The sequence below is a fragment of the Colossoma macropomum genome, unplaced genomic scaffold (genome assembly GCF_904425465.1).
Source record: "Colossoma macropomum unplaced genomic scaffold, Colossoma_macropomum, whole genome shotgun sequence".
Lineage (NCBI taxonomy): Eukaryota > Metazoa > Chordata > Actinopteri > Characiformes > Serrasalmidae > Colossoma > Colossoma macropomum.
The window spans coordinates 26,510,850-26,536,699 of record NW_023494800.1 but is presented as its reverse complement, the minus strand read 5'-3'; the positions used below and the strand labels follow the sequence as shown (position 1 = coordinate 26,536,699).

The 25,850-nt window shown below is 40.7% G+C and overlaps 1 protein-coding gene and 1 long non-coding RNA gene across 2 annotated transcripts in view; both read right to left on the bottom strand.

Annotated features, from left to right (window-relative positions):
• The window catches only part of kctd16b (potassium channel tetramerization domain containing 16b), a 65,405-nt gene extending 62,613 nt beyond the window's left edge, over nucleotides 1-2,792 (bottom strand). Inside the window, exon 1 of the mRNA XM_036588447.1 lies at nucleotides 1,949-2,792. Coding sequence (XP_036444340.1) covers nucleotides 1,949-2,792 — 844 coding nt within the window. The remainder of the gene's footprint in view (nucleotides 1-1,948) is intronic.
• A 9,104-nt stretch (nucleotides 2,793-11,896) lies between these two features.
• On the bottom strand, nucleotides 11,897-17,268 carry LOC118820678. Its single transcript, XR_005008266.1, has 3 exons — nucleotides 16,379-17,268; nucleotides 14,758-14,829; nucleotides 11,897-14,321 (listed from the first exon to the last, which is right to left on the bottom strand). It is a non-coding gene; the product is annotated as an uncharacterized LOC118820678 (long non-coding RNA).
• Between the last annotated feature and the right edge of the window lie 8,582 nt (nucleotides 17,269-25,850).

The window sequence follows — 25,850 nt, the reverse complement described above, 5'->3', positions numbered from 1 at the left end:
ATTATGAGAGCCATTACAAAAAGCCATCATCCTTTGCCACTTCAGCGAGATGGCTGACTGCGATTCAGAGTGGAGGGCAGGCTTGTCTCAGAGAGAGAGAGTTAAAAGCTTTATGTAAAGAATTTTCAAGTGTCTTGTGTGAGAGTCAGAGCTAGGACATTATCAGCTGTGTAAAGGGGCTAAAATGGCTATGAACATGAGAAGATTTTTCTCTATATAGTTTTTGTGAAGTCATGGCGTCTGTCAGCCTGTGTGCTTTCAAAGGGCAGCAACATAACTTAAAAAAAAAGAGTTTAATATGTTTGTTGTGTTAGGTATTATTCTGTAGCACAGCACTGTTTCACTAAGCCTCATCATTTTGAGAGAATTTACCATTTTATATTATATTCAAGTTTTCTTTTGCCAGTGTTCTCTTACTACAAGGTACAACCATTGGGAATCCCTGTAGTGTCAGCCCACCCTTCCTACTAGCCTAGCTACTAAGCTATAGGCTAATAAATACAACAAAGCTAGAAGTAATGGAACTCGTACCTCAGTTGTGGAAGAAAAACAAAAAGAAAAGAGTCTTTCTATGGTTTTTTAGTACAAAACGGGTGCCAGAGACAAGTATTTACCCTTTCATCCACAGAAAAGAAGCCAAACTGAGGTAAAGTATCTAGATAGCAAGTTAGCTACATTGCTTTAGCTTTTAGCTTGTCCACTTCATCTGATGAGTCATTTCTATTCGTTGATGGATCCATTCTCTTCATTATAAACATGTTTTGAAGACAATTAATGTAGTTAAACAGCTGTAATAAGATATTTTGCGTCGTAGCAGGTAATATTAGCTACCTGCCTTCCTTCTACATTCACCAGCTAATAGGTTAAAAAAGGAAAACAACCTCAAAGCAGTTGTAGCCCTCAAGAAACTGCCCCAAAGTGCTTGTAGTTTTTCAAAAGTAATGCAATAGTCCACAGTATAACTTGGCTCTGCCCATGTAATACATGTAGAAAAGGGCTGTTTATTATGTGTTCTCCAGGTGCTTGATATGTGTGTCTTTAAATAGTCCTACTGCTGCTATGAAACCACAGAGCACTAAAGAGCGGATGTGACACCATTAGTCGCTCTGCGTCATGTGTTTCCACATTTAGTAGGACCAAGAATATTGTCTGAAAAAAAGTTAAAAACACCATGCCATCCACTGTAAGACTTCAGCTCATGTAAAAATGAAGAAAATGGTGTTGAAAACATGTAGTAGTCCATGCCTCATGGGTACGAGGCCCATTCCATACAGAAATCTGATATATATTGGAATAAATGGATTTAAATATATGACATATATTAGTATATAAGAATTTTCCTTAAATCCAACTTAAATGTGTCACATATAGAAATACGTGTGGCATTTATGCTAACTTATTTGAAATTGGCCATTTTCAAAAATGGGACAAATATTTCAGCCATATATCAACACACACAAACAATATATGATAGTAAAGGTAATTCATATATGGATGGCATATACTACTCATATGCTAGTGTATGTTATATAATATAAGGCTTTTATACATCTCTGTTTCTTCCACATACTTTCTAATGAAGTGAACCTTAGTATAACAGCTACATAAACTAAACTCTACATGCTTGCACATTATAAGCTATGCAGTAAAAGCATTAAAACATGAAATGAATGAAAATATTCCTGACACACTTAAATAATTGAGATTTAAAAGTGAAAAAATAACATAACAACTGTATTCAACTATCAGACATATGTACGATCTATATTTTAAATATGTGCCTGACCCTGTATGATAAATGTATGCATTTTGTTATATAGCAGATTTCCGTATGGGACCACAAACCAAGCGCCCCCTCTGGTGGTCAGCGGAGGGAATGCAGTTTCCCCAAATCCGAGCAGCACTTCCAGGAGTGAAACTGTCCAAATAATGTAAAGACGCTACTTACGGTAAAAGACGTACTCCGTGTAGCTCGACCACGTCTTGTCGTCGGTGTGCTGGTTGACGAACGAGGCCGTGACGGACGAGTTGCACGCCACCATCTGGAAGCCGCACTCGGAGAGCATGTCGAAGGAGCGCTCCAGGTGCTTGAACTTCAGGTAGAAGCGGGACGTGTAGCGCTCGGGCGTCCTGTCTGGGTCCCGGCTCTCGTTCAGGGTCTCGCCGAAGACCTCCTTGGCCAGGGCGATCCTGCCGCAGATCATGATGCGGGGCACGCGCCTGAAGCGGGCGTCCGTCTGGCTCTCCCTGCCCGCGGTGCACGAGCCCCGGTAGCCCACCGTGATGAAGCCGCTCCTCCTGTCGGCGGGAACGAGCGAGGGGGGCGGGCAGGCGCGCTGGTCACTGCCCTGTGAGCCGTCCTCGTAGTCGCTGTGCAGGCACTCCTCCGGGCTGGGCTTGGGCTCCTCGGGCGTCAGCAGCTTGACCAGGTCGGGCAGCTGGAAGTACTCGGCCTCCTTCCTCAGGCGGCCCTTCTCGGGGAAGTGGTCGGGCAGGACCACCTGCTTGTCCCTGAGGTAGTCCAGCACGTACCTGAAGAGGAAGCCGTCGCGGTCGATGAAGTAGCGGCCCTTGGGGTCTCGGGCGAGGTCGTTGGACGCGTTGCTCTTGGGCGAGAACAGTTTGCCCAGCAGCGAGCCGGGGTTGTTGGCGAGCGTGGCGTGCCGGGTATAGTACACCTGCCCGCCGACGTTCAGCTCGATCACATCCGGGAAGCTGTTCTGGACGGAGCCCTGCTCTTTGGCCGCGGGCTGAGTCCTGCAGTTCCCGCTCAGAGCCATCGTTTCGGTCATGGGGGTGGGGAAGGGGCTTCAGGACAGCCACCTATGCGCGCTCAAACGGGAGAAAAAGTTTCCCCCCTCCTTCCCTTCCCCTATCAAATAAGTGGGTGGGTATCGAGCGCTTCCCGGGAAGCAGAAAGCTCTGAAGCGCTGAGTTTGGAGCTGCCTCACCTCCACAGTACAGCCGGTATATCCGTGCTGAACTACGGCCAACACGCTTCCTCACTGAAACCAGAGCGGAGATGGACGGCTGGCTGTCCGAACAGAAATCACGCCCGAGCAGAGATTGTGTGTCTCACTCTCCACCCTCTCCCCTCACCGAGCGAGGAAAAAAGTCCCCCCAACAACTTCTGAAGTTGAAGCCCTCGACGCGTATCCAACTTCTGACGACAGGCGAGCAAAAGAGCAGAATCCGCGATGGAAGTTGGAGGAGAGAGAGGAGTCGCGTATTACTTATCAGTGATGGTCAGCATGGTCCAGCACGGCGCGCTAGTCGCGTAAGCCAACGATCCGAGCGACTCCCAGCTTTCCATCACGGCTCGTTCCCCCTTTCTTTCTCGGAAAGAGAGGAGTGGAGGTGGAGAGCTCGAGACTGCGCACCGAGCCCCTTCCCGATCAGGGTGGTGCCTGGAAAAAAAAGAGCGAGAGAAAAAAACGCCTCAGCTGATGTTGCCTCAGCGGTTTGGAGGGGAGAGTAGCATAATGGCTTATAAAGAATTACATCATCTTAAAGGAGTACGCGTGTGGACGGGGCTGGATTGCTACTCCTAGAGCACAGAGCTTGTAATTGGAATTCTGTATTAGTGCCTTGGTGGACTCGGTGGTAGATTTGAGTTTCCAGTTGTGCTGTGAGCATAGTCAGTGGCCTTGTCCTGCCCTGTCCTGCAGCAGCAGCTTAAATGGGATTTTCTCAAAATTTCTGAATAATTCAGTTATTGAGATGTAAACAGAGTCATTCAGAGTGGTTTGATGTGAAGTGGTTCATTGTAGAGAAGCTTACAGACTGATTTCTTTACAGCGGTGGTGGTAGGAACCAGAGGTTGCCATGTCTACAACACACATATAGCCATTTTACTTACTATCCAAAACCACAAGTGAACCTACATGTGTCTTCTGAGTTTTCATATTTGATGCTGATGATGGTAAAATAGTCATAAATCCGAAAATAATACGTTTTCTTTGGGGACTATTTTGCCTGCACGTACCCCTCTGCCATAAACAGATTAAAATACATTTTAAGCCCAAAATATCATAAAATAATGTCTGAGAATTCAAGAAGCGATTATCTAACCACTTCATGTAATAACTTTCTGTGAGGGAGCTTTTAAAGTTGGTCGTCTGGTTCCCATCACCACCACTGTGAACAATTCTGACTCTGAAAGTTTCTCTAGAACAAAGCATTTAACACCAAACTGCTCTGAATGACTTTCTTTACATCTCAACCATTAAATTGCACAGAATTTTTGAATAATCAATGGATGAACCTATGTCCAGCTGAACTCACAGCCATTTCAGCACCTTGGACAGCAACAAAGCTCTTTACAAACACCCCACCCCTGTCTAAGGCACAACAACACTCCATTTTTCCTTCCATCCTCTGCACTTCCACCAACAACCATGTTCCTCCGAGAGGGAGAGAGCGCGCGTGTGGAGTTAGCAGGAACCTCTGTGCATTCATTTGTAAGTAGGCCAGAGCTGTAATCATGAATACATGCATGCTTCTACCTCTCAAGAGCTGCTCTTTTCTGCTGCTGTTGAGTGCAGCGGATGCCTGGCTTTCTTTAAATAGCTCAAAGTAGATGTTCGCCATTGGTGGCTTCGCTTTCTTTCGCTTCTGCTTTTAATGGTCAACAAACAGTGTACGTATGCCATTTACAGTTGGTCATTTTCTGCAGCTTTTTTTTAATTGAACTGCTACAGGTCACTTACCAGCAAGCCAGTCTCAAAGGGCCTGTCTCAAGTGCATCATTTCTGTTTTGTGCATGATGAGATATACACAGTACTGTGCAAAAGTCATAGTTAGATATAAGATAAACAAATCTGTAGTTCAAAAAATGATCAAACAATCAAGAAAGATGAGACTTTTAAAAACTGTCCAAGACCTGGTGGGCCACCAACACTGTCCCCATCAGATAAACAGCACTTAAAGCTTTCATCTTTGAGAGGCAGGAGAAAATCAAGCCTCGCTCTCACTTCAGATCTCCTGCCCATCCTTTCACAGTGAGAAGACAGCTCAACTCTATGCAGAGGCGTAGCCAAGGGGCCGCCAGTGCCATCCAGGAAAGAATCATGGCCACCCTTCTGACTTATGGAAAGTAAGACAGTCAGCTATCATCAGTCAGCCATCATTAATAAAGCATCAATTATGCTTTATAGTGAATATCTCCCACCAGAGCAGTTACTAATCAGTTATGAGAGTCTGATGATGCTGTATTTAATAGTTAGCGTATGTGGCTGTGCTAATTTACGCAGCAGACAGGAAAGTGAATGTGCACTGGGTCCCTTGAGCAGTGCTGCTCTTTGAGCTATATTATGAAGCAGGCGATTCGATGGTAAGATGATTTAACCATCAAGAAAAAAAGTCATTGCCTTTGTGGTCCACTCTTTTAGTTTATGTCAGATGCAGCCACAACTTGAATGCAGCTCCATTTTTGAGCCATATTCCTGAAACTTCTTAGGGTAGGAGTCCTGATCCAGCATCTGTTCCTGTCTGTAAAGTTATACCAAATAAGAGATGAATCTGATCCTAGACTGATACTCCTACGCTGAGTAAGGTTTGGTTTGTCACTGTCCAAGGTTCTGAAAAGGCCTTTAGTTTTCAGGTGTACCTCGTAAGTTCCTTTACAGAAAAAGAGAAAATGCATGGTTTGATCCCACTTTCTGCAGGTGAGATGTCCACACCTGTGGTCATGCACTTTGGTCAGCTGAAGGCTTCCCTAGAGAGGCAATTATACTGAGAGTTTCTTGTCTTCAACCACAAACCCATGTACTGTTCCAGGTCAAGCTCTCAGGTCAAGATCTCATGGTCTGTTATTTTACCCTAACTTGTCTGTAGCAACACTTAAAAATAAAGGTTCCTGTATGGTGGCTTGGATGTATGGATCCAGAGGGAAGATCCCTTTAATTAATAAAGACTCTTTTCATCATGTGAAGCTTCTTTAAACTTTAAAAAGGTTCTTTACTCTCACATCTAATTTATAAAGGCAGGGATTGATCAAAGAAAATCATTGAAAAGGAAATAAAACAAAACAAATAAAAACTCAACAAGGCCTGAAAGGCAAGAAGCAACAGTTTACATCTGTTTATCTGCACTTTGTTTCTTTTTTGTTTTTAAAACAAAGACATCTTGCCCCATTACTGCGCAACACTACATTGTGTCTGCATCATAACAATTTGGGCTTTTTTATATCAGATTTGTATGTCAAAAGACATTTAAAATCAAAGATTTTTTTTTTTTAATTCTTCTAAGCCAACGTGAATCATTATGTAAAAACAGAAGTAGTCCTACATGCATGGAAGAGTAATCGCTGAGACCACTGTCTACAACATCCCAAAAGTCATCCTGTCAATAATAATGTAGATGTGAATAGATGATGTTTCTTAGTTTATTTAATACATTAAGTCATTTGCACATATATAACGTTTATATCTGCAGAGGGAGTATTTGAGGCTTCTCAGGCTTTGTGGTGAGAGGCCCCTGGCTGTCAAAGGCCTCTGCGAGTCAGTGGCCCCTCAAAACCCCTGGCAGTAAGAGGCTCACCAAGGATCCTTGCAGTAAGAAGCCCACCAAGGCCTCTGCCAGTCAGTGGCCCATCAAAGCCCTTGGCATTCAGAGGCCCACCAAGTCTCCTGGCAGTCAGAGGCCCACCAAGGCTCCTGGCAGTCAGAGGTCCACCAAGGCCTCTGGTAGTCAGAGGCCCACCAAGGCTCCTGGCAGTCAGAGGTACCCCAAGGCCCCTGGCAGTGAGAGGCCCACCAAGGTCACTGTCAGTCAGAGATCCACCAAGGCTCCTGGCAGTTGGAGGTACCCCAAGGCCCCTGGCAGTCAGAAGCCTACCAAGGCTGGTAGTCCACACCAGGCCCAGGGCCCCTGGGCACTGGCCCCATTGATCCAGTCAGTACAGATCCAGTAATCCATTCCTGTTGGAAGGCTCTTCAGATAAGACATCCTCTACAGAGAACACACTTCCACACATTTACATGCACATTTACATCACATCAACATATTGGAAAAAACAATAAGACATAAAATATGGCCCGTGCAAAAGTTATGGCGCTTTTTATGCTTTATTTTTTCCAATATGTTAAACTTCAAATAATCAGAAAATGTTGTGCACTAACATTTGCAGCTAAGTGCCATATTTAAGTTTGTTTCCTGTACAGGATGTACCATTCTCTATTTACATTAACTTCAATATGATAATGAACAAAAATAAGACAAAACATTCATGTGAGGTGCTTCATAAACAATACCAGTTCTGCCAATTAGTCCTAGTAACTGACACTAAATAATTTCTGACTGCAAATCAACACCTAAGCTTCTTACTTAGTAATTTAGTAGGCAAAATCATAACAACATTTCCAAAAGTCAGCTTAGTCCTAATGTTATATTCTTTAGTGTAGTTTAAAGTAAAAGAAAAAAGGTTCAAACATTTTGACATTGGTCATTCATTCCCAAATGTATCCTGTGTTTTTTATGTATGTTTTTTATCACGAAGAAAGAACAGAGGGAAATACAGAATGACAGAAAGTGAGCAAGAAAGGAAAAGTGGTCCTAAAAGCTCAGTGTATTGCTTCCAGTTTCTGCTGGGTATGTTGGGAATTGCTTGTGTGGCCTCTGTGACCTTACCTTATCATTGCTCTGTGCAGCTGACCCTGGCCCAGTGGGTTCAGGAGCACATAAACAACTGTTATCTCAAGAAACAAGAACATTGCTTCAAGCTATGCTCTTTGTCAGGAATAAGCCCACACTCAGCAAGAATATCGCCAATCTGCAGAGTAAAGGCTTGGCAAATGGACCGCCTGCCACTTGGCAAGTGCTCAGCATGTGTGCGATATTGGCATCAGGTGCTATGCACTCAATCTTACACTAAGAAAGAGTTTTCCAGAATTTTTATTCTTGTATTTGATAGATCACCTCTTATAAACAGTAAATGAGTTATTAAATGATGTCAGTTGTCATTCCTCAGTTTACATTTCTATTACAATTACTATATCTGTTCTAAACATGCCGACTCACCTCCCATAGTGGTGCTTAACCCCTTAAAATCCATGGCTTATTGCATACAAAGCCTTATTATTAAGAATTATTCAGTATTATTCGGTGTTATTCAGTATTATTGAGCTATTCTTAGGTTATAGAAGTGTGTAAAATGTTGGCCTCCATGTCAGGTCCATGACCTGTTAGGGAGTTAAGTAGCCTTAAGTAGCCTTCACAGCCTTCAGCCTTCCGAATTAGCCTTCAGAGTGAGATTTTCTGGTTTACGGACTAGAAAAACCTTCTGATACTGTATCTGGAAAGTAGGAGGAAAAACTATGACTGGATTTTTTTTCCGTTAGATGCAGAAGGAAGCCAGATAGCTAACATTACTTCTGTTAAATTCTGTTAAAACTGATGAGGCTGAAGGAGACAATGCTATGCTACTTAATTCTGCATAACATGACAAATAACATATCAATCTCTAGTTTTAAGCCAAAGTTCCCCTTCAAGACTCATGATTAGCCTATACTAGCAAGAACAATGGTGGTTTCTAGAAAATTACAGAAGAATTTGACCTCGTGCACCTTCAAAATGTTGTACTTTATGCTGTATCATCATTTCATCAATAATTTCAGCATTCCTTCTGGACCATTATGTAGCTTAAAAAATACATATGAGTGCAGTGTATGCTTTATTTATGCTATGCGATGAAAGCGTAATTTGTTTTACAGCAGTTTGGACTGTGACTGTTACCCAACATAGTTGCCCAACACCACTCTCTGTTCCTTAATTTTTCACAGGATGTTTTAAAGTTAGCTTAGTTTTAGCATTTTAAGCTAGTGCTTGAATGTTTAGCTTGATTAAAATATGATCATGTTCGTGACAAAACTTTGCATCTCTGAAGCGGTTCATTGTAGAGAAACTTCTTGACTTCTGCTTTCTTTACAGTGCTGATGGGAACCAGGTGTTTAAATGTCTACAACACAAATATAGCCATTTTATTTACTATCCAGAACAACCAGTGAACCTACATGTGCCTTTTAAGTTCTACATGTAATGTTGCTAATGGTAAAATAGTGACTAATCTAAAAATCTAAAAAAAATACAATTTCTTTGAGTGCTATTTTTTGCTTTACAACACTCTGCCAGAATGGATTACTGTCAAGTTTATCAAAATGATTTTGAAATGTGGGGCCTGCAAAGTTTTTTTTCCTTGTTACTTAACAAGCTTCCCCCCGCCCCCCCTTTACTCTGAAAGCATGTTCTTTTTTACATGAGGTGGGTGCGTAAGGTTAATCTGTGCATGATGTTATGTAATATGATATAATATGATATAATATCTCATATTTAATAACAGCACGTTAGAAAAGGACAAGATGACTTATTTTCTTACGCATAAAACTTCATGCGGGAATTCTTGAGCTCTGATTCAGATTATGTTTTGTTCCACTGTAATGAGTCATGTAGCATTTGCATTAGCCTGGCAACACAGCTGCCACACACACACACACAGGTTTTTGTACAAAGACAGGACATGGGGTCATATGAAACTACCTAGAATTATTTTTCAGGAGATATTTCTGAGGAGATTAGATTAGAGCCCAGACCTCAAAATCTTAAAGTGCAACCAACTTCTGAGACTGAACTTTGGAGGTGTGGAAAAATATCCCTGCAGATTTCTTCTGAAAAACTGAAAGTGAGTCTCCTGAAAACAATGGGCGCTGTAATAAAGGCAACAAGTGGACACAATAAATGCTGAGAAATGTGATATATATTTAGCTGTTTCTGTTTCCTTTTTGAAAATGCTGAAAAATGAGCAACTTGCACAATGGCTGTTTTGACTGCAAATTAAATAAATAAAGACTGGTCCCTGATTTTTGAACTATAAATATATGATAATAAAATGTTTTCTATGTATTATATAGGCCTATATGTATTAGTAAGATCCTAAACTTAATCCTAATTCTAAAGTTTAGCACAAAAAAAAAATACAATGCAGCTTTGGTAAAAAGCTTTTCACAATGTCAGGAGCAATATGTTAATTCAGACATTTTTTTATTTTCTGATTTTGTCTGTGTTTCCTACAAAGGCAGGACATCTTTGTCCTGAAATTGTATGAAAACACACACACACACACACACACACACACACACACACACATAAGGTTCCCAGAGGACCATCAGCCTCTACACAAAGTGATGCACATTAAGGGGTCTAGCTGAGGTTTGCCTGGCTGAAGTAAGTGGCAGCAGCAGCAGATGAGAGACAGAAATCTGAGAGCTTGTCCTTGCTGACAAAGGCTCTCTCTCTTTCTCTTTCTCTGTCTGTCCATCTAAATAGGCTGGTGGTACATTATCACATGCTTTGATGGTGCTGGAACAATGCAATAGTGAGCAGAAGAGAGAAAAGGGGCAGACACAGCCCTCAATTGCCTGTGATCATTTATGAGCAGCACACAGACTAATAATGATTACAGAATCACCTGATATGTGAAGCACAGTGATGTGGGGCAGTTCAGTCCTAGCAGACTACTGTATGCTTTTTACCATGACTTGTTTTTAATTCATTGTTTTTCCTCTTCTCTTTTGTGGTAACCATATAATACTTATAATAAGAAGAAGAAGATAAAGAAAAAAACACTTTTGGGTCAATAAAGATTTCAATATGCAGTATTGTGAAAACATTTGAGAAAAGTTTGATTTAAAAAGATAGTTATCTGGGCAGTAAGTGTTTAGGAAAACACCTATAATACAGAAAATGCAATTAACGGTATTATAAATATGGATTTTGTCTGTCAATATTTTCATTTAAAGCTTATCAAGCCTCTTTTCAACGAAGCCTAGGATTATTTGTAGTTATCATCTGACATGTGGTTTGAATAATCAATACTTATGATAAATTATGTTAACCCCTTAAACTCCCAGGCTTATTACACACTAAGCCTATTATTCAGTAACTACAGGCACTTCAGTGCAAACTGGTTGAGCTGTTCTTAGGTTATAAAAGGCCTCTTAAGGAGTTAAAGCCATGGTCAATAACTATTACTAAGATTCCCAAAAGCAGACGTAGTGTAATATACCTCTCAACTTCAATAAAACTTTACTGAAGAAGTACTGCATGAATTTATTCAGTGGGAAACCTTCAGGGCCTTCTAGGCTGTCAGGGAAGGCCTTATGATTCATGGGAACTAAAAAATACAAGTCTGTAATTTTTACTTCATTTTTATTTAATATAATCATCAGACTTAAAATCTGCAAGTATTATTGTAAAACTCTTATTTCATTGTTAACTTTGCCCAACTGAAAACTGTCCAATTAGGAACATTGTTCTCTGTGCCATGAGGCAGCCAAGCGAGCTCTCCCATTGGTCAGGACTTCAGGAGCTGAACTGAAAGCCTAACTTGTTAGATTAACTACCAACATAATTAGGAAGAGACAAAGGAATCAAGCAATTATGTTTTGATCTACAATGGGTGGAACCAATTTCATGAGTAAAACTCCTAGATACGTCTACGAATGGAACTCTAATCAAATGGAAAATAGCAGCGGCAACTCAATGCTAGGGATCTTTACTAAAGGAGTCACTGCAAAACTACAAGATAAAATATACAGAACATAAAATTACACGTTTTGTTGATTTTCTCAGTAAAAATAACAGTGAAAGATAACACGTCCTCCATAGGGATTAAACGTAAATATGTAAGTATTGTTCTGCAAATTTTTGTGAGAACATATTGAAAAAATAAAATATAAAATATAAAATTTGCCAAACATTTGCATATGACTGTATATTAATGTCTGTTACAAGTTTCAAACTAAAACATGTGGATGTTTTATACAAGTTTCAAGTAATTGTATTTAATTTGGCAAGAAATTAGCCTAGCACAAACACACTACTAGAATTCCTGTATGGGCGCTAGCAGAAATTAGCATCGTCATGGGGATGTTTTTTTCTTGTTTTTTGACCAAAATTTCACATTTACGGCCCAAACTGAAGGCCTCTAGGTGGTCTTTCAAGTAGAAGAATACAATATTGCTTCATTTTATTTTTAACAGAAAGACTGCTCGCTCCAAAAGCCCACAAAGAAAATCAAAATAACATTTGTGTCTCTTTTTGTTGATCACACACACCTGACGTGGCAGATAAACTATGCTTTTCATCGTCCTGTTTCTCTTTATGCTGATCAGCATGTGAATCACAGGGTGAATGAGAGACATAATGTAGATGAGGTCAGTTTATTTCCAAAGACCCTTCACCTCTACTGCATCACAAAGGCCTTACACACATTACAGTCCAGCTTGTGACTCAGCAGATGAAACCATTACATGAATACCGTCCATTCCAACTCTGAGCAAAGCCCAGTCTCTGTGTCTCAAATACACTACTTCCATAGTGTACTAGCCAGTTTTGGTGCACGACACAGGAAAATGAGCAAAATATTATATAGTGTACTGTTAGTACATGGATGATAAACTACAACCACTGATTAATGAAGTGTGAATTGTTGCACACCGTTTGCACTCAGCAGCCCACAGACTGCCATAGGCCTTCAATTCGAGCCATAAAGGTCAAAACTCAGTCAAAACATAAGGAAAAAACCCACCTCTACAAAAATGCTACTTTCTGTTAGCATCCCTATGGGATTCTAGTAGTTTGTTAGCACTAAGGCATGAACATTTTTCGGCTGTTATTTATCAGTTGTTGATTAAATACAGACAATTAAAGCTTCTAAAAGACATTCTATTTTTTACTTGAAGCTTGTGACAGACAGAGTATTGTGTATTTTATCTGGTTACAATTTCAGAGTCACTCTTTCAGAGCTCTGGTACAGAACTGACACCGCTTCCATTTCTAACAACCCACTGATTAGACTGCGACTTGGATCCACAGTCACTGACATATTTAGTACTTACAGATGTTTTTTCCAAAGCATAATGTGATTGATCACTTTGTTATTTGTTATGCAATTCCTAATTGGCCAGTATTCCACTGGGCGTTTTAAGAATGTTTAAGAGTTGACAGAAATTGTTAAGCTTTCTGTGAAGGCCTAGAAAGCCCTGAAGATTTTCCTTTGGTTATTTCCACTCAGCACACTCAGCTGTGTGACTAAAAAATACTGACTGATACATCTCTCAGCCAATCACAGCTGTCCCTAAGCTGAATGTCCTCTGTCCAGCAATAGAAAAACGTAACAAACCTGCAGTGAGAATGTCAGCAGCAGTAAATACACCAGTGACTGAACTTGTAAAGCTAGTTTATTTCAGACACATGCTATCCATCTAGAAGAGTGCTGTTGTTTTCATTTCTGAAGCTATTAAAGTGTTGTTTTATTCCTTAAGCTGATAAAATTTTGTATATAAGACACTTAGCTCAGTGACAAAACTATTTGCAGACCGACTTATGCTAGTTCTGAGGAACAGAACAATGTTAAGTATTGTTAGCTAGCTAAGTTAGCTGTTCTTAACTTAGCTGTTGACGGTTAGCTAAATAAATTACAACAGGACTGTACAGTGCTTAAGTTTGTGAAGATAAATATTCATGGAATAGCACATGAAAATTTTTTTTATTGTTTGATTTACATATGCTAAAAGACCACATGTACAAGATGAAAAGTCTTCCTCAGTAAATTGATGCACCAACTAGCTTCAGCATTAGCTTTAGCTTTACCTCATCTAATATGGCAGCTTCAGTCACTCAAATTTCCTCCATAATCTCCACAAATATATGCCTGTTGATTATTGTGGAGGTGTATTTATGTCCTAATTTGCCCAGATTTATGGTAGGTATAGGTGAGCCAGGAACCAGAAGGTCCTAGGTTCAAAATCCCAGGATATGACTGGGTATACCTGGCTGCTCCCAGACTGGGCATAGTTAGGAAGCAAAATGACAAATTTCCCTTGTAGGATCAATCAAGTACATAACAAAATGTAAGAATATAGTGCATAGAGCTGAATCAAGGTGCAGTAATTTTGAATCAATCTGTCTCCTGAATAGCAGTTCCATGTGAGCACAATCATTGTCTTTGCCTCTCACAGCAGCACAAACAGCCTCCAGTTTATTAAAGCCACTTTGAAGGTCTGGATTTGTTCCTATGCGGATGAATGTTAACCTGATTCTTCAGGCTTGTTGCACAGACGAGACGTTGCCAAGCACCAGCCTGGCTCGAGCACGGGGAGGTGCCATGTTCAATTCCAGCTCTGCGGGGATTTGCTGCTATCAGCGCCAGCCTTGTTTTTGTTTTCTTCTCACAAAGTCAGTGTTTTATTTCCAGTCCCTGTCAAATTGGCCCTCTGCAATCCTCTTTTCACCCTTTCTGACCAGTGCTGTGGGTTAACTGGATTCTGCAAAGGAAAACTGTCTTAGCAGGAAATCCAAAAGGCTTAGTCTGTTCTTATTCAGCCTATTAAGAGTAATAAGCATAATAGTGTAGTTATCCCTAATATCAGTCAGAACACAATACAGTGGAAAAAGATTTAGTTGTAATTTATTTTCCTCAAGAGAGTTTTCTGTTCATCCTTACAAAAAAATCACATCTGTTTCACACTGTCAAAAAAAATATGTAAACATATTGTTTTTTGCATATATATATATATATATATATATATATATATATATATGCAAAAAATACTAAAACACATTCATATATACATATATGTAGCTAACATTACCGTTAGGAAGCTGAATATCTTGCAAGCAAATGTCTTCAAATCATAAGGAAAACAACAAGCTAAAAGGTAAAGTGCGCAAGGTAGCTACCAGGCTAAGAAGATTACTTACCTTAGTTTAGCTTGTTGTTGTTCCACATCCAGGTACACTGCACCCTGCAGGCGTTCTTTGATTTAATAACATCTTTGATAAAGAAATTTGATGACCACAGTCAGTGTTACACTTATGTAAAAGTTTGCTTACCTTAGAGCCCACAGTTCAGTGGCTAAGCTAGCAGTCATAATTGGTTGACACCACAGGGATTCCCAGTGGTTGTATGTTGGATTCATAGAATGCGTGTTGGGTATTGTAGCGATAGAAAATTGATGAATGAAAACATGAGAATGTATTAACCCTTTAAACTCTTATAGCCTGTGTATGGGCCTACAACTCAGTTCCTTGCTCTCTTAACTATATGACTTCATATTCATAGCATTTACCAAGTTGATAAGTCTTAAAAAAATTATTTCTTAAGCTTAAGACATATCATAGCTCTGCTATGTGGCAATGGCTTAATTATTTCATTCCAATGCCTTCCTAAGCCATGTCCACAACATAACTATCTTGTTCCAATGTCTTACTAAGCCATGGCCACAGCTCATTTATCTTGTTCCTGTGACTTACTAAGCCATGACCACAACTTAATTATCTCGTTCCCATGCCTTACTAAGCCATACCCATGGATGAATTATCTTATTCAAATGTCTTACTAAGTGGCCTTGTTTTAATGACATGATTCTCTCATTCCTATTGCCTTGCTAGGTCGTGGCCACTGCTTCATTATCTCATTTCCATGCCTTGGTCAGTTAGTTATCTTGTTCCCATCCCTTACTAAGTTGTAGACACAACTTAATTATCTTGTTTCCATGCTTTACTAAGTCATGGCTACTGTTTTATCATTTAATTCCCATGCCTTACTAATTCATTGCCACAAGTTACTCGTCTCACATCTTAGCCAAATTACAGCTAAATTATCTCATTCCCATGGCTTACTAAGTTGTGGTCACAGTTTAATTATCTCGTTCCCATGCCTTACTAAGTTGTGGCCATGGCTTAATTATCTTGTTACTATGCCTTACTAAATCATGACCATGACTTAACTATCACTACTTCATTATCAAATACCCATGACTTACCAAGTCATGGCCACTGTTTTATTATCTCATTCCTATGCCTTACTAAGTCATGGCCACAGCTTCAGTATCTTGTTCATATGCCTTATTAAGCCGTGGCTATAGCTTAATTATCTTGTTCCCATGCTTCACCTTAGGAAGCCATATTGACTTAATTATCCAAACCTTATTATCTCCTATAATGCTCCTATGCTTTACTCAGTCATGGCCACAGTTGAATTAACTTGTTCTCATGCCTTACTAAGTTGTGGCCACAGTTTAATTAAGTCATTTCTATGCCTTACTAGCTCATGGTCACACATTCGGATCGCGTTCCTTCACCTTAGTAAGTCGGGATCACACATTATTTTTAATAGGAAGGGATGCAACCAGCAAAGCTCTGTATGTATCACTCAGTAACTACTACAAGATTAATAAGTCTAGAGTTCAAGAGGTTCAGTAGTATAGAATATCATGCCCAATTTACTGCACTTTGACTGTGAGAAGACAACTTTATTTCATACTCTCATGTAATCATAGTTAAGGCAAAGTTCATTTATATAGTGCTTTTTACAACAGACCTTGTCACAAAGCAGCTTTGTGGAAAATCCGGGTCCCAGCCCCAAGCCAAGGTGACAGTTGCAAGGAAAGGAAAAACTCCTTGAGAGGAGCCAAGCCTCAAAAGGGTCCCTCCACCTCTGGTTGTCAAAGTATGGCGAAACAACAACACAACAAGAGCAACATGAATAGAGGATAAGGTTTTACAATTACTACACAATATTAGATATGGAGAAAACAAAACGCCATGCAGCACTGAGGCTTCCTCCAGCCCTAGAATAGCATAGTTATTCCTGGCTCCACATTTAGAACTTTATTAGGAACGGCATGCTGGTGTCTTAGAATTCAAAAAGCATTAAAAAAATGTCTGTGCTTTTTGTCAGGCAGGGTATTTCCAGTAGAGAGAAGTTGAGGATGAATTATTTGTATGGCGGGCTGGAGGAAGCCTCAGTGCTGCATGGTTGGATGTATAATTGAGTCGCAGGCAGAGGCACTGAGGGCTCCTGCCACTGCAGCTGTGATTCCATTAGAAACTGCCGCTGTGGCCCTGTGGAGCTCTGTCCTCATGACTCCTCCTTCTTACACACACACACACACACACACACATTCTGCTCTGAAAAGCACCCCTCCACTGGGGGCTTGTGGTGCACCGCCATATTCTGCAGTGTGGGGTTTTTCACATGCTGCAGACACGCTGTGGCCCTCAGGTACCGCGCTCAGCATCTGCTTTGGTAGGAGAGATAATTGTTTAGGTTAGCGAGGGAGCGTACATACAAAAACACACACACACACACATGTACACAAGGGCCCGACTGATATGGAAATTTCTCACTGACACAGTTTAAGCAGCTCACAATTCTGATAATGGACTGAAATAAGAGCATGAAACAACAGTCTTATGCAAAAGTTTAAACACCCCTGGTCAAATGACATGTTTTGTTGATTTTCTAAGTGAAAATAAGGTAATACATCCTCTACAGCAGTGGTGTCCAGCTGTGGTCCTGGAGAGCTACATTCCTGTAGAGTTTATTTCCAACCTATACTCAATAAGCTGCCCTGGCCCTTCATTCAGCTCTCATATGTCTGACCCAGCCAATCAGGGACTGGGGAAGGGGTTGATTAGCTGGGGCAGGTGTGGTAAATTGCAGGAAGGCTCTAGAATCTAGGCTCTGCAGGAAGGTAGCTCTCAAGGACTAGGGTGGAAACCACTGCTCTATGGGAAACAAACTTAAATCTGGCATTTTTTATGTGCTGAGTTTAATATATTGGGAAAAAAACTAAAATATTAAACAGGTCATAAGTTTCGCGCAGGCCATTTTCTTCCAGGGGTGTTCAATCTTATCCACAAAGGGCCGGTGTAGCTGCAGGTTTTCACTCCAAATAAGCTGAAGCACACCTGATTCTACTTGTCTAATCAGTTGGTCTTAGTCTTCAAACATTTCATCAGGTGACCTCCTGCTTTGTTGGAGTGAAAATCTGCAGTCACCCTGGCCCTCTGCGGGTAAGATTGGACACCCCTGCTGTAGAAGATGTGTATTTCCACTTGGAAAATCAACAAAACATGTCATTTGACCAGGGGTGTTCAAGCTTGTGCATACGACTGTATTAAAATCCTCTGAAATCAGCCATTCTCCCACAGGGGTCTGTCCATCACCATATAAAACAAGTTACTTCTAAATGTTGATGCTTTAACAGTGGGATTTATAAATATCTGTGCTTTATCAGTACCAATAAATCCACAGGACCTTAATCAATCAGTTTCATCTCTTATAGAAAAGCCACATGTATTTCACGTTAAGTGTGTAAAATCCACTAGTGTTTACAAATACGCATGCTTTTTCACATGTGAGCATGTTTTCACATGTGACCACATGTCGTTATCATGTGAGTGAGTGTGCAAAAACCATGTGTTTTTTTCACAAGTGACTTTTTTGTAAGGGATCAATCAAACAATATATCAACAGGGCTCTAATATACACACATAAACAAAGACATGCACTCGCCTGCCAGTGGCATAGCCAGAATTTTATTTTATAGAGGCCTGATAGCAAGCATTAAGGCCTAGAGACATCGCTGTGGTGAAATGATGACCGCCAACCAACGAGCAGATGGACAAAGATAGCAATGTTCCTATCACTGTTTCACAGCATTGAACTTCGTTTTCTTCACCACAGTCAGTTATTAGTTCTCATTAGCCAGGTAAGTAGCCTGTGGAAACTAGCACAGCTCAGCTACGTTCTCACTGTCAGGAGAAACAGTGGAGAAGGGCAATGCTGTTTTTACACGTTACCTTTGCCTTTTTGTGCAACTGATGGCGGCATGCAGCCGTGAAAACGTTGCCATGGTGATAGCATCCACGAAAAATTGATGCTGATCTAAAGAGCATCTTTGTCAGTCAGATTTGTCACACTCTTCTATTTATTTAAGGTAAGGAAAAAAAAAAGAATGAGCACGCAAGAAGCCAGCGTCTTTGTCCATGACAGCATTATATTTTGTAATACTTTCATTGGCAACCTCTTTTTTTAAACAATCAGAAACCTATTTTTTTCTCTCCATGGCAACCAGCAAAACTTCAACAAAAAAAGTGTGCTCATGTTTTGCTATGATTATGAGGTCATTTGGCCCGGGCCCTATGTCAAAGGGTTATTTAATCAACCACAATGCACCACAAACAAACTATTATGTACACACTTTTATAGTAGTAAACAACAAAATGAAAAATTCAATAAATAAAAAGAATGGAGGTGAAACTACACTCCATGTAGTATAAAAGACTGCATAGATTAACAAAGGAGGCTCTGCATGCATCACTTTGTATTGTACAGTATATTTGCATTTGTATTTTCAAGATAGGTAGGTATTCCTATAGAATATGTGGCTCCATAGGATAATCAGAGAGGACAACTGCCTTACAAATCTACCTTAGATTTCAAAGCCCTTACTGGCCATTTTATCAGAAACACCTACCATCTACTTTCACTACCTGGCCACTTTATTAGAAACGTCTACCTTTCACCTCTACTCATTGGCCACTTTATTAGAAACATCTACCTTTTACTTCCACTCACTGCACCCTTTTTAGAAACACCTATCATCTACTTTCACTAACTGGTCACGTTATTAGAAACATCTACCTTCTCCTACTGCTCACTGGCCACTTGATTAGAAACACCTACCATTTACTTTCACTCACTGGCCACTTTAGTAGAAACAAATACCATTTACTTTCACTAACTGGTCACGTTATTAGAAACATCTACCTTCTCCTACTGCTCACTGGCCACTTGATTAGAAACACCTACCATTTACTTTCACTAACTGGTCACATTATTAGAAACATCTACCTTTTACCTCCACTCACTGGCCACTTTATTAGAAACAAATACCATTTACTTCCACTAACTGGCCACTGGCTACGTTCTACCTCCTCTCTCTGGCCACTTTATCAGAGAACACCTACCATCGTCTTCCACCAATTGACCACTTTGTCAGAAACACCTATGATTTACTTCCACTCACTGGTCACTTTATTAGAAACACCTACCTGTTCTTCCACCCACTTTCTATTTCTACCTTCGCTCACTGTCAACACACACACAAACTGTATTCCTGCTATGCCCACATCTAACCCACTCCTAGCAAAGACATCTTTGAACTCTTCATATTTTCAAACAAAAGCATTGAAAAAGCAAACAAAAAAGCACCTTCTTAGCATTGTCCCCACAACCTTTAAATGTTAGTGTTTATCACTTTGGGGGCATTTGGTCCCCACAAAGAGCTAAATACACTCTCTCTTCAAAGAAAAAGGTGCACTCACCAGACACACACACGCATACACAACAAGCTAACTTTTTTCAATCCATGGCGTCTAATGACTAATTTATTGCCTGTAACCCCTCACATCAAAAACTTGTGAAATATACATGAGAGAGGATGGTGCTATGTTTATGAGGGACTCTGTGAAAAGCTTAGCTGATTTTTCATAATGCCTGTTTGGGTTTGAGGGCCAGGCCTTTTCTCTAACCTCCATCTAAATAAGCGCATGTGAAAACAAACACGTCCTACTTCCACAGGTCTCTGATGCAGGCAGACAGGCCATGGAACTGGGTTCTGTGTGTGTGTGTGTGTGTGTGTGTGTGTGTGTGTGCATACAGGCAAAAAAAGAAGGAGGTTGCTGTAATCCACTCGTATAGCCAGGCAATAACAGCAGATTAAAGCAAACACTTTCGCGGAAGGTAATTATTCCTGCATAGCAAATGCGCTGACCTAGATTTTGGGTGGCGCTCCCTCTGACAGTTTTCAATTTCCTTTCATTAAAGCGGATGAAGAGACGGAGCCGTGTTGTGGAACTTTTTAAAATATATGATTAGAAATAGGGTTGGTTGGAGAGCAAGGATTAGTCGAGGCCTTTTTGATTAGGAATTCATAACCATATAATTGATTTTTTTTCTTGTCATTGATAGACACCTTTATGCAAAACCAAGAATTTTTTTCTCTTACCTTTTTTACCATTTATAACATTTAAGCTACACTATATGGTTAAGAGTATGTGAACACCCCTGCCAAATATTGAGTTCAGATGTTTTAGCCACATCCATTGCTGACAGGTGTATATAATCAAGCACATAGCCGTGAAACAAACAATAGACAAACAATGCAATAGAATGGGTCATGCTGAAGAGCTCAGTAACTTTAAACATGGCACTGTCATTGAATGCCAATTTCTCTCTCTGGAAGCAACATCAACACAAAAACTGTGTGTCGGCAGCTATATGAAATGGGTTTCCATGGCTGAGTAACTGCACACAAGCCTAAGATCACTATGCACAGTGCCAAGCAATGGCTGGAGTGGTGTAAAGTACACCACCACTGGACTCTGGAGCCGTGGAAACATGTTCTCTAGAGTAACGAATCACACTTCACTATCTGGCAGTCTGATTGGATGAATCTGCGTTTGGTGGATGCCAGAAGAACACTACCTACTGAAATCCATAGTATCAACAGTAATGTTTGGTAGAGGAGGAATAATGGTCTGGGGCTGTTTTTTAGGGTTTGGGCTCGGCCCCTTAGTTCCAGTGAAGGGTAATGTTTTAGACAAGTATACACTTCCAACTTAGTGGCAACAGTTTGAGGAAGTTCCTTTCCTGTTACAGCATAATTAAGCCCCTGTACACAAAGCAAGGCCCATAAAGACATGGTTTGGCGGGTTTGGTGTGGAGGAACTCCAGTGGCCTGCACAGAGTCCAGACCTGAACCCCACTGAACACCTTTGGAATGAATTGGAACACTGATTGTGAGCCAGGCCTTCTCACCCAACATCAGTACCTCACAAATGCTCTTTTGAGTGAATGGGCACGAATTTCCAGAGACACATTCCTGTGGAAAGCCTTCTCAAAAGAGTGGGGACTGTTATAGCCATAAAGGGGGCCCAACTCCATATTAATGCCCACTGTTTTGGAAAAAGATGTCCCACAAGCTCATATAGGTGTGATGGTCAGGTGTCCACATATTGTTGGCTATATAGTGTATGTCACATCACTGTGATATACACTAGGCTACTACGTCAGTTGATATAATGTACTACGTTATTTCACCCATAAAAGTGTCATTACACAGCCCAATGCTGGAATAAATCAATGTCTCCTGACACACCTTTCATAAATAGTTAAGTAGGTTTGAGCCAATTGTTATGATGCGCTTATGTTGGTGTGATGAACACTGCCCTACAGTAAAATGTTCACTAATTTGTTTTGCTGTAATCATGACAGTAGTGCAACATTCTTAACAATGCATGAGATATTGTCACAGATGTATGCATGCTAAATAACCTGTATTATTCCCAAAGCTGGCTGGTAATGAATATACATATCAAGCTGATTTGCTATGGCCTCCAAACAAAATCCTAATCAGACTCTTGTGTTATCTATTTGTTCTTTGTCATTCTTGCACAGACCAATCACAAATATGCCTTATCCGTCCTCACTGTCCTATATGTCCTTTCACGTCTAGAGTAAAACAATTGGCTGGCGGATCTGAAGGCTGACAGTGTTATCAAAGGGCTTGTCCAACGCTTGTATATCCTGCACTGCTGACATTCATACAATGAATTCTAAACGTGAAAATATGTTGATATTGTACCCAAGGTTTAAAAAGGAAATGACTCTTTTCTAAATAAAGCCTATATCCATCACATCGCTGTAGAATGCTGTCACTTATTGTACCAGTTAAGTTATTCACCACAGCAGGAAGCTTCCTTCATGAAGGAAGCAATCACCCACACAAACAAAAGCCTCAAAACATACATATATTTGGACACCAAAGCTTCTACTTTACAGTCAGCTCTGATGATCATATATGAAACCATTTATCACCAAGCTACACTCTTAAAAATAAAGATGCAAAAGAAGGGCTTTCTGTAGCGTTGCATTAGCAGAACTATTGCAAACTTTCACTGGGTGCTTCTTTAAATCTTACCTTTTTTATTTTAATAAAATTTGTAGGGTTTTACAATAGTTTATTTTTACTTGACTATTTTCTAACCTCTTATCGTCCCCTAGAATTAAACTGCTGTTTTTATTATTGTGTTTTAATTCAAAAAGCAGCCCAGACTGAAACACTTCTTAGAACTTAGAATGGGGGCTAAACTGCTGTAGCCTGAATGGTGGGGCTAAACTGCTGTAGGCTGAATGGACGGAGCTAAACTGCTGTAGCCTGAATGGTGGGGCTAAACTGCTGTAGGCTGAATGGTGGGGCTAAACTGCTGTAGCCTGAATGGACGGAGCTAAACTGCTGTAGCCTGAATGGACGGAGCTAAACTGCTGTAGCCTGAATTGGGGGCTAAACTGCTGTAGCCTGAATTGGGGGCTAAACTGCTGTAGCCTGAATGGACGAAGCTAAACTACTGTAGCCTGAATGGACGGAGCTAAACTGCTGTAGCCTGAATGGGGGGCTAAACTGCTGTAGCCTGAATGGACAAAGCTAAACTACTGTAGCCTGAATGGACGGAGCTAAACTGCTGTAGCCTGAATTGGGGGCTAAACTGCTGTAACCTGAATGGACGGAGCTAAACTGCTGTAGCCTGAATGGACGGAGCTAAACTGCTGTAGCCTGAATTGGGGGCTAAACTGATGTAGCCTGAATGGTGGGGCTAAACTGCTGTAGCCTGAATTGGGGTCTAAACTGCTGTAGCCTGAATGGACGAAGCTAAACTGCTGTAACCTGAATGGACGGAGCTAAACTGCTGTAGCCTGAATGGGCAGGGCTAAACTACTGTAGCCTGAATGGTGGGGCTAAACTGCTGTAGCCTGATTCGGGGGCTAAACTGCTGTAGCCTGAATGGACAGGGTTAAACTGCTGTAGCCTGATTCGGGGGCTAAACTGCTGTAGACTGAATGGTGGGGCTAAACTACTGTAGCCTGAATGGGCAGGGCTAAACTGCTGTAGCCTGAATGGACGAAGCTAAACTGCTGTAACCTGAATGGACAGAGCTAAACTGCTGTAGCCTGAATGGGCAGGGCTAAACTACTGTAGCCTGAATGGTGGGGCTAAACTGCTGTAGCCTGATTCGGGGGCTAAACTACTGTAGCCTGAATGGTGGGGCTAAACTGCTGTAGCCTGAATGGTGGGGCTAAACTACTGTAGCCTGAATGGTGGGGCTAAACTACTGTAGCCTGAATGGGCAGGGCTAAACTACTGTAGCCTGAATGGTGGGGCTAAACTGCTGTAGCCTGAATGGACGGAGCTAAACTGCTGTAGCCTGAATTGGGGGCTAAACTGATGTAGCCTGAATGGTGGGGCTAAACTGCTGTAGCCTGAATTGGGGTCTAAACTGCTGTAGCCTGAATGGACGAAGCTAAACTGCTGTAACCTGAATGGACGGAGCTAAACTGCTGTAGCCTGAATGGGCAGGGCTAAACTGCTGTAGCCTGAATGGTGGGGCTAAACTACTGTAGCCTGAATGGGCAGGGCTAAACTACTGTAGCCTGAATGGTGGGGCTAAACTACTGTAGCCTGAATGGGCGGGGCTAAACTGCTGTAGATTGAAGCCTTATTGTGTTTACATTAAGAAACCTCCAAGGCTCAAAAAGGGGACCTCATCCTCCTTGGGGCAACAGTGGAAAAAATATAGCGTAGACTTAACTTGGCACAAAAGAAATCACGTGTGCCTGTACTGATTATTATGATGATTCCACAATAGAGATATAAGTTTGTATTAGAATAAATAATGAGAAAAGTTTAAAATGCGGACCTCCATTGACTCCCATCACAAAATATACAATATTGCATTTGTACTTTAGAATGTACTGACAATATGGATCATTCTACCAAATTTGAAAGTCAGAGTTCAAAACATTTTGGACTTTTAACTGACTTGGAATACTATTTTGCTTCACTCTAAAAGAAATTAAAGAATTGAACATAAAATAAATACAACAATGAAAGTATTATTTTCACAAGTTGAAATTTAGTGGTTGAGGTTTGTAACTTCACACTCCCAATAGAAAGTACACAAAAAATGATGATTTTGTATATATTTAGCTTTTTACTATCTCAATTAATGCCTTTGTATATATAATATAATGCCTTATATCTAATATCTGAATACTTAATTGTTTTGTAAATAGTTTTTTTTGTTTTTAAACAGCGGGATGGCAGTTTGAACTAATTCACTAGAATGGTCTACATACACTAATATATTTAATTACATAGGGGTTTTCTCAACTGAGTGACCCTTTTACTCCAAATTCATTGCAGAACCTTTTTTCAACATCTCTCCCTTTTCTCAAACTGCAGTTTTACTGCGATGGAGGAGGCACTGTGGTAGAGGATTACGCAGACTGCCATTCTCTCTGCTGCGTGACTGTTCAGAAAATCTTCTGAAATATGTAAAGTGCATACTTTGTACTTGAGGATCAATGCTGGAAAAGGAGACACTTTTTTACCAAGTCCTCAGCTGAGATTTCTGCAAAAGTGTGCACGCTTCTGCTCTCATGTTGTACGCTGCAACAAAGACCTCCTAAGACAGCCTTTATTGAATACGTCCACAAAATAATGAGAATGATTCCCAACAGAGTCGTATTTTTAGTGCCTCTTGACACCAGAACATCATGCCTCCTTTATGCAACTGCCATCACATTGTTCGCACGAATAGATGATGAATGATTTACGCAGGCCTACTTAACACGTTTCCCATCAAGCTATTTATGAGCACATGTGGCAGGCGTTTTAGTGTTCAATAGGCCTGCGTGATGGAAGTGCTTCTGTTGCAAAATGCATTGTGTGAATGATGTTTACCCTGATATGAAGAGCTTGGATATAAATCGAGTGTGAAGTATCTATAGCATATCAGCTGAACCTGTGTTGGATGTTGTGGTTAGCCAGATTTCTCTACAATGCACTTTTTCACATCAAACCACTCAGAATGACTTTGTTCACATCGCAAGCACTGACTTGGAATTTTTTTAAAAATCTCCAGTAAGTAATATTTTTGTGCAT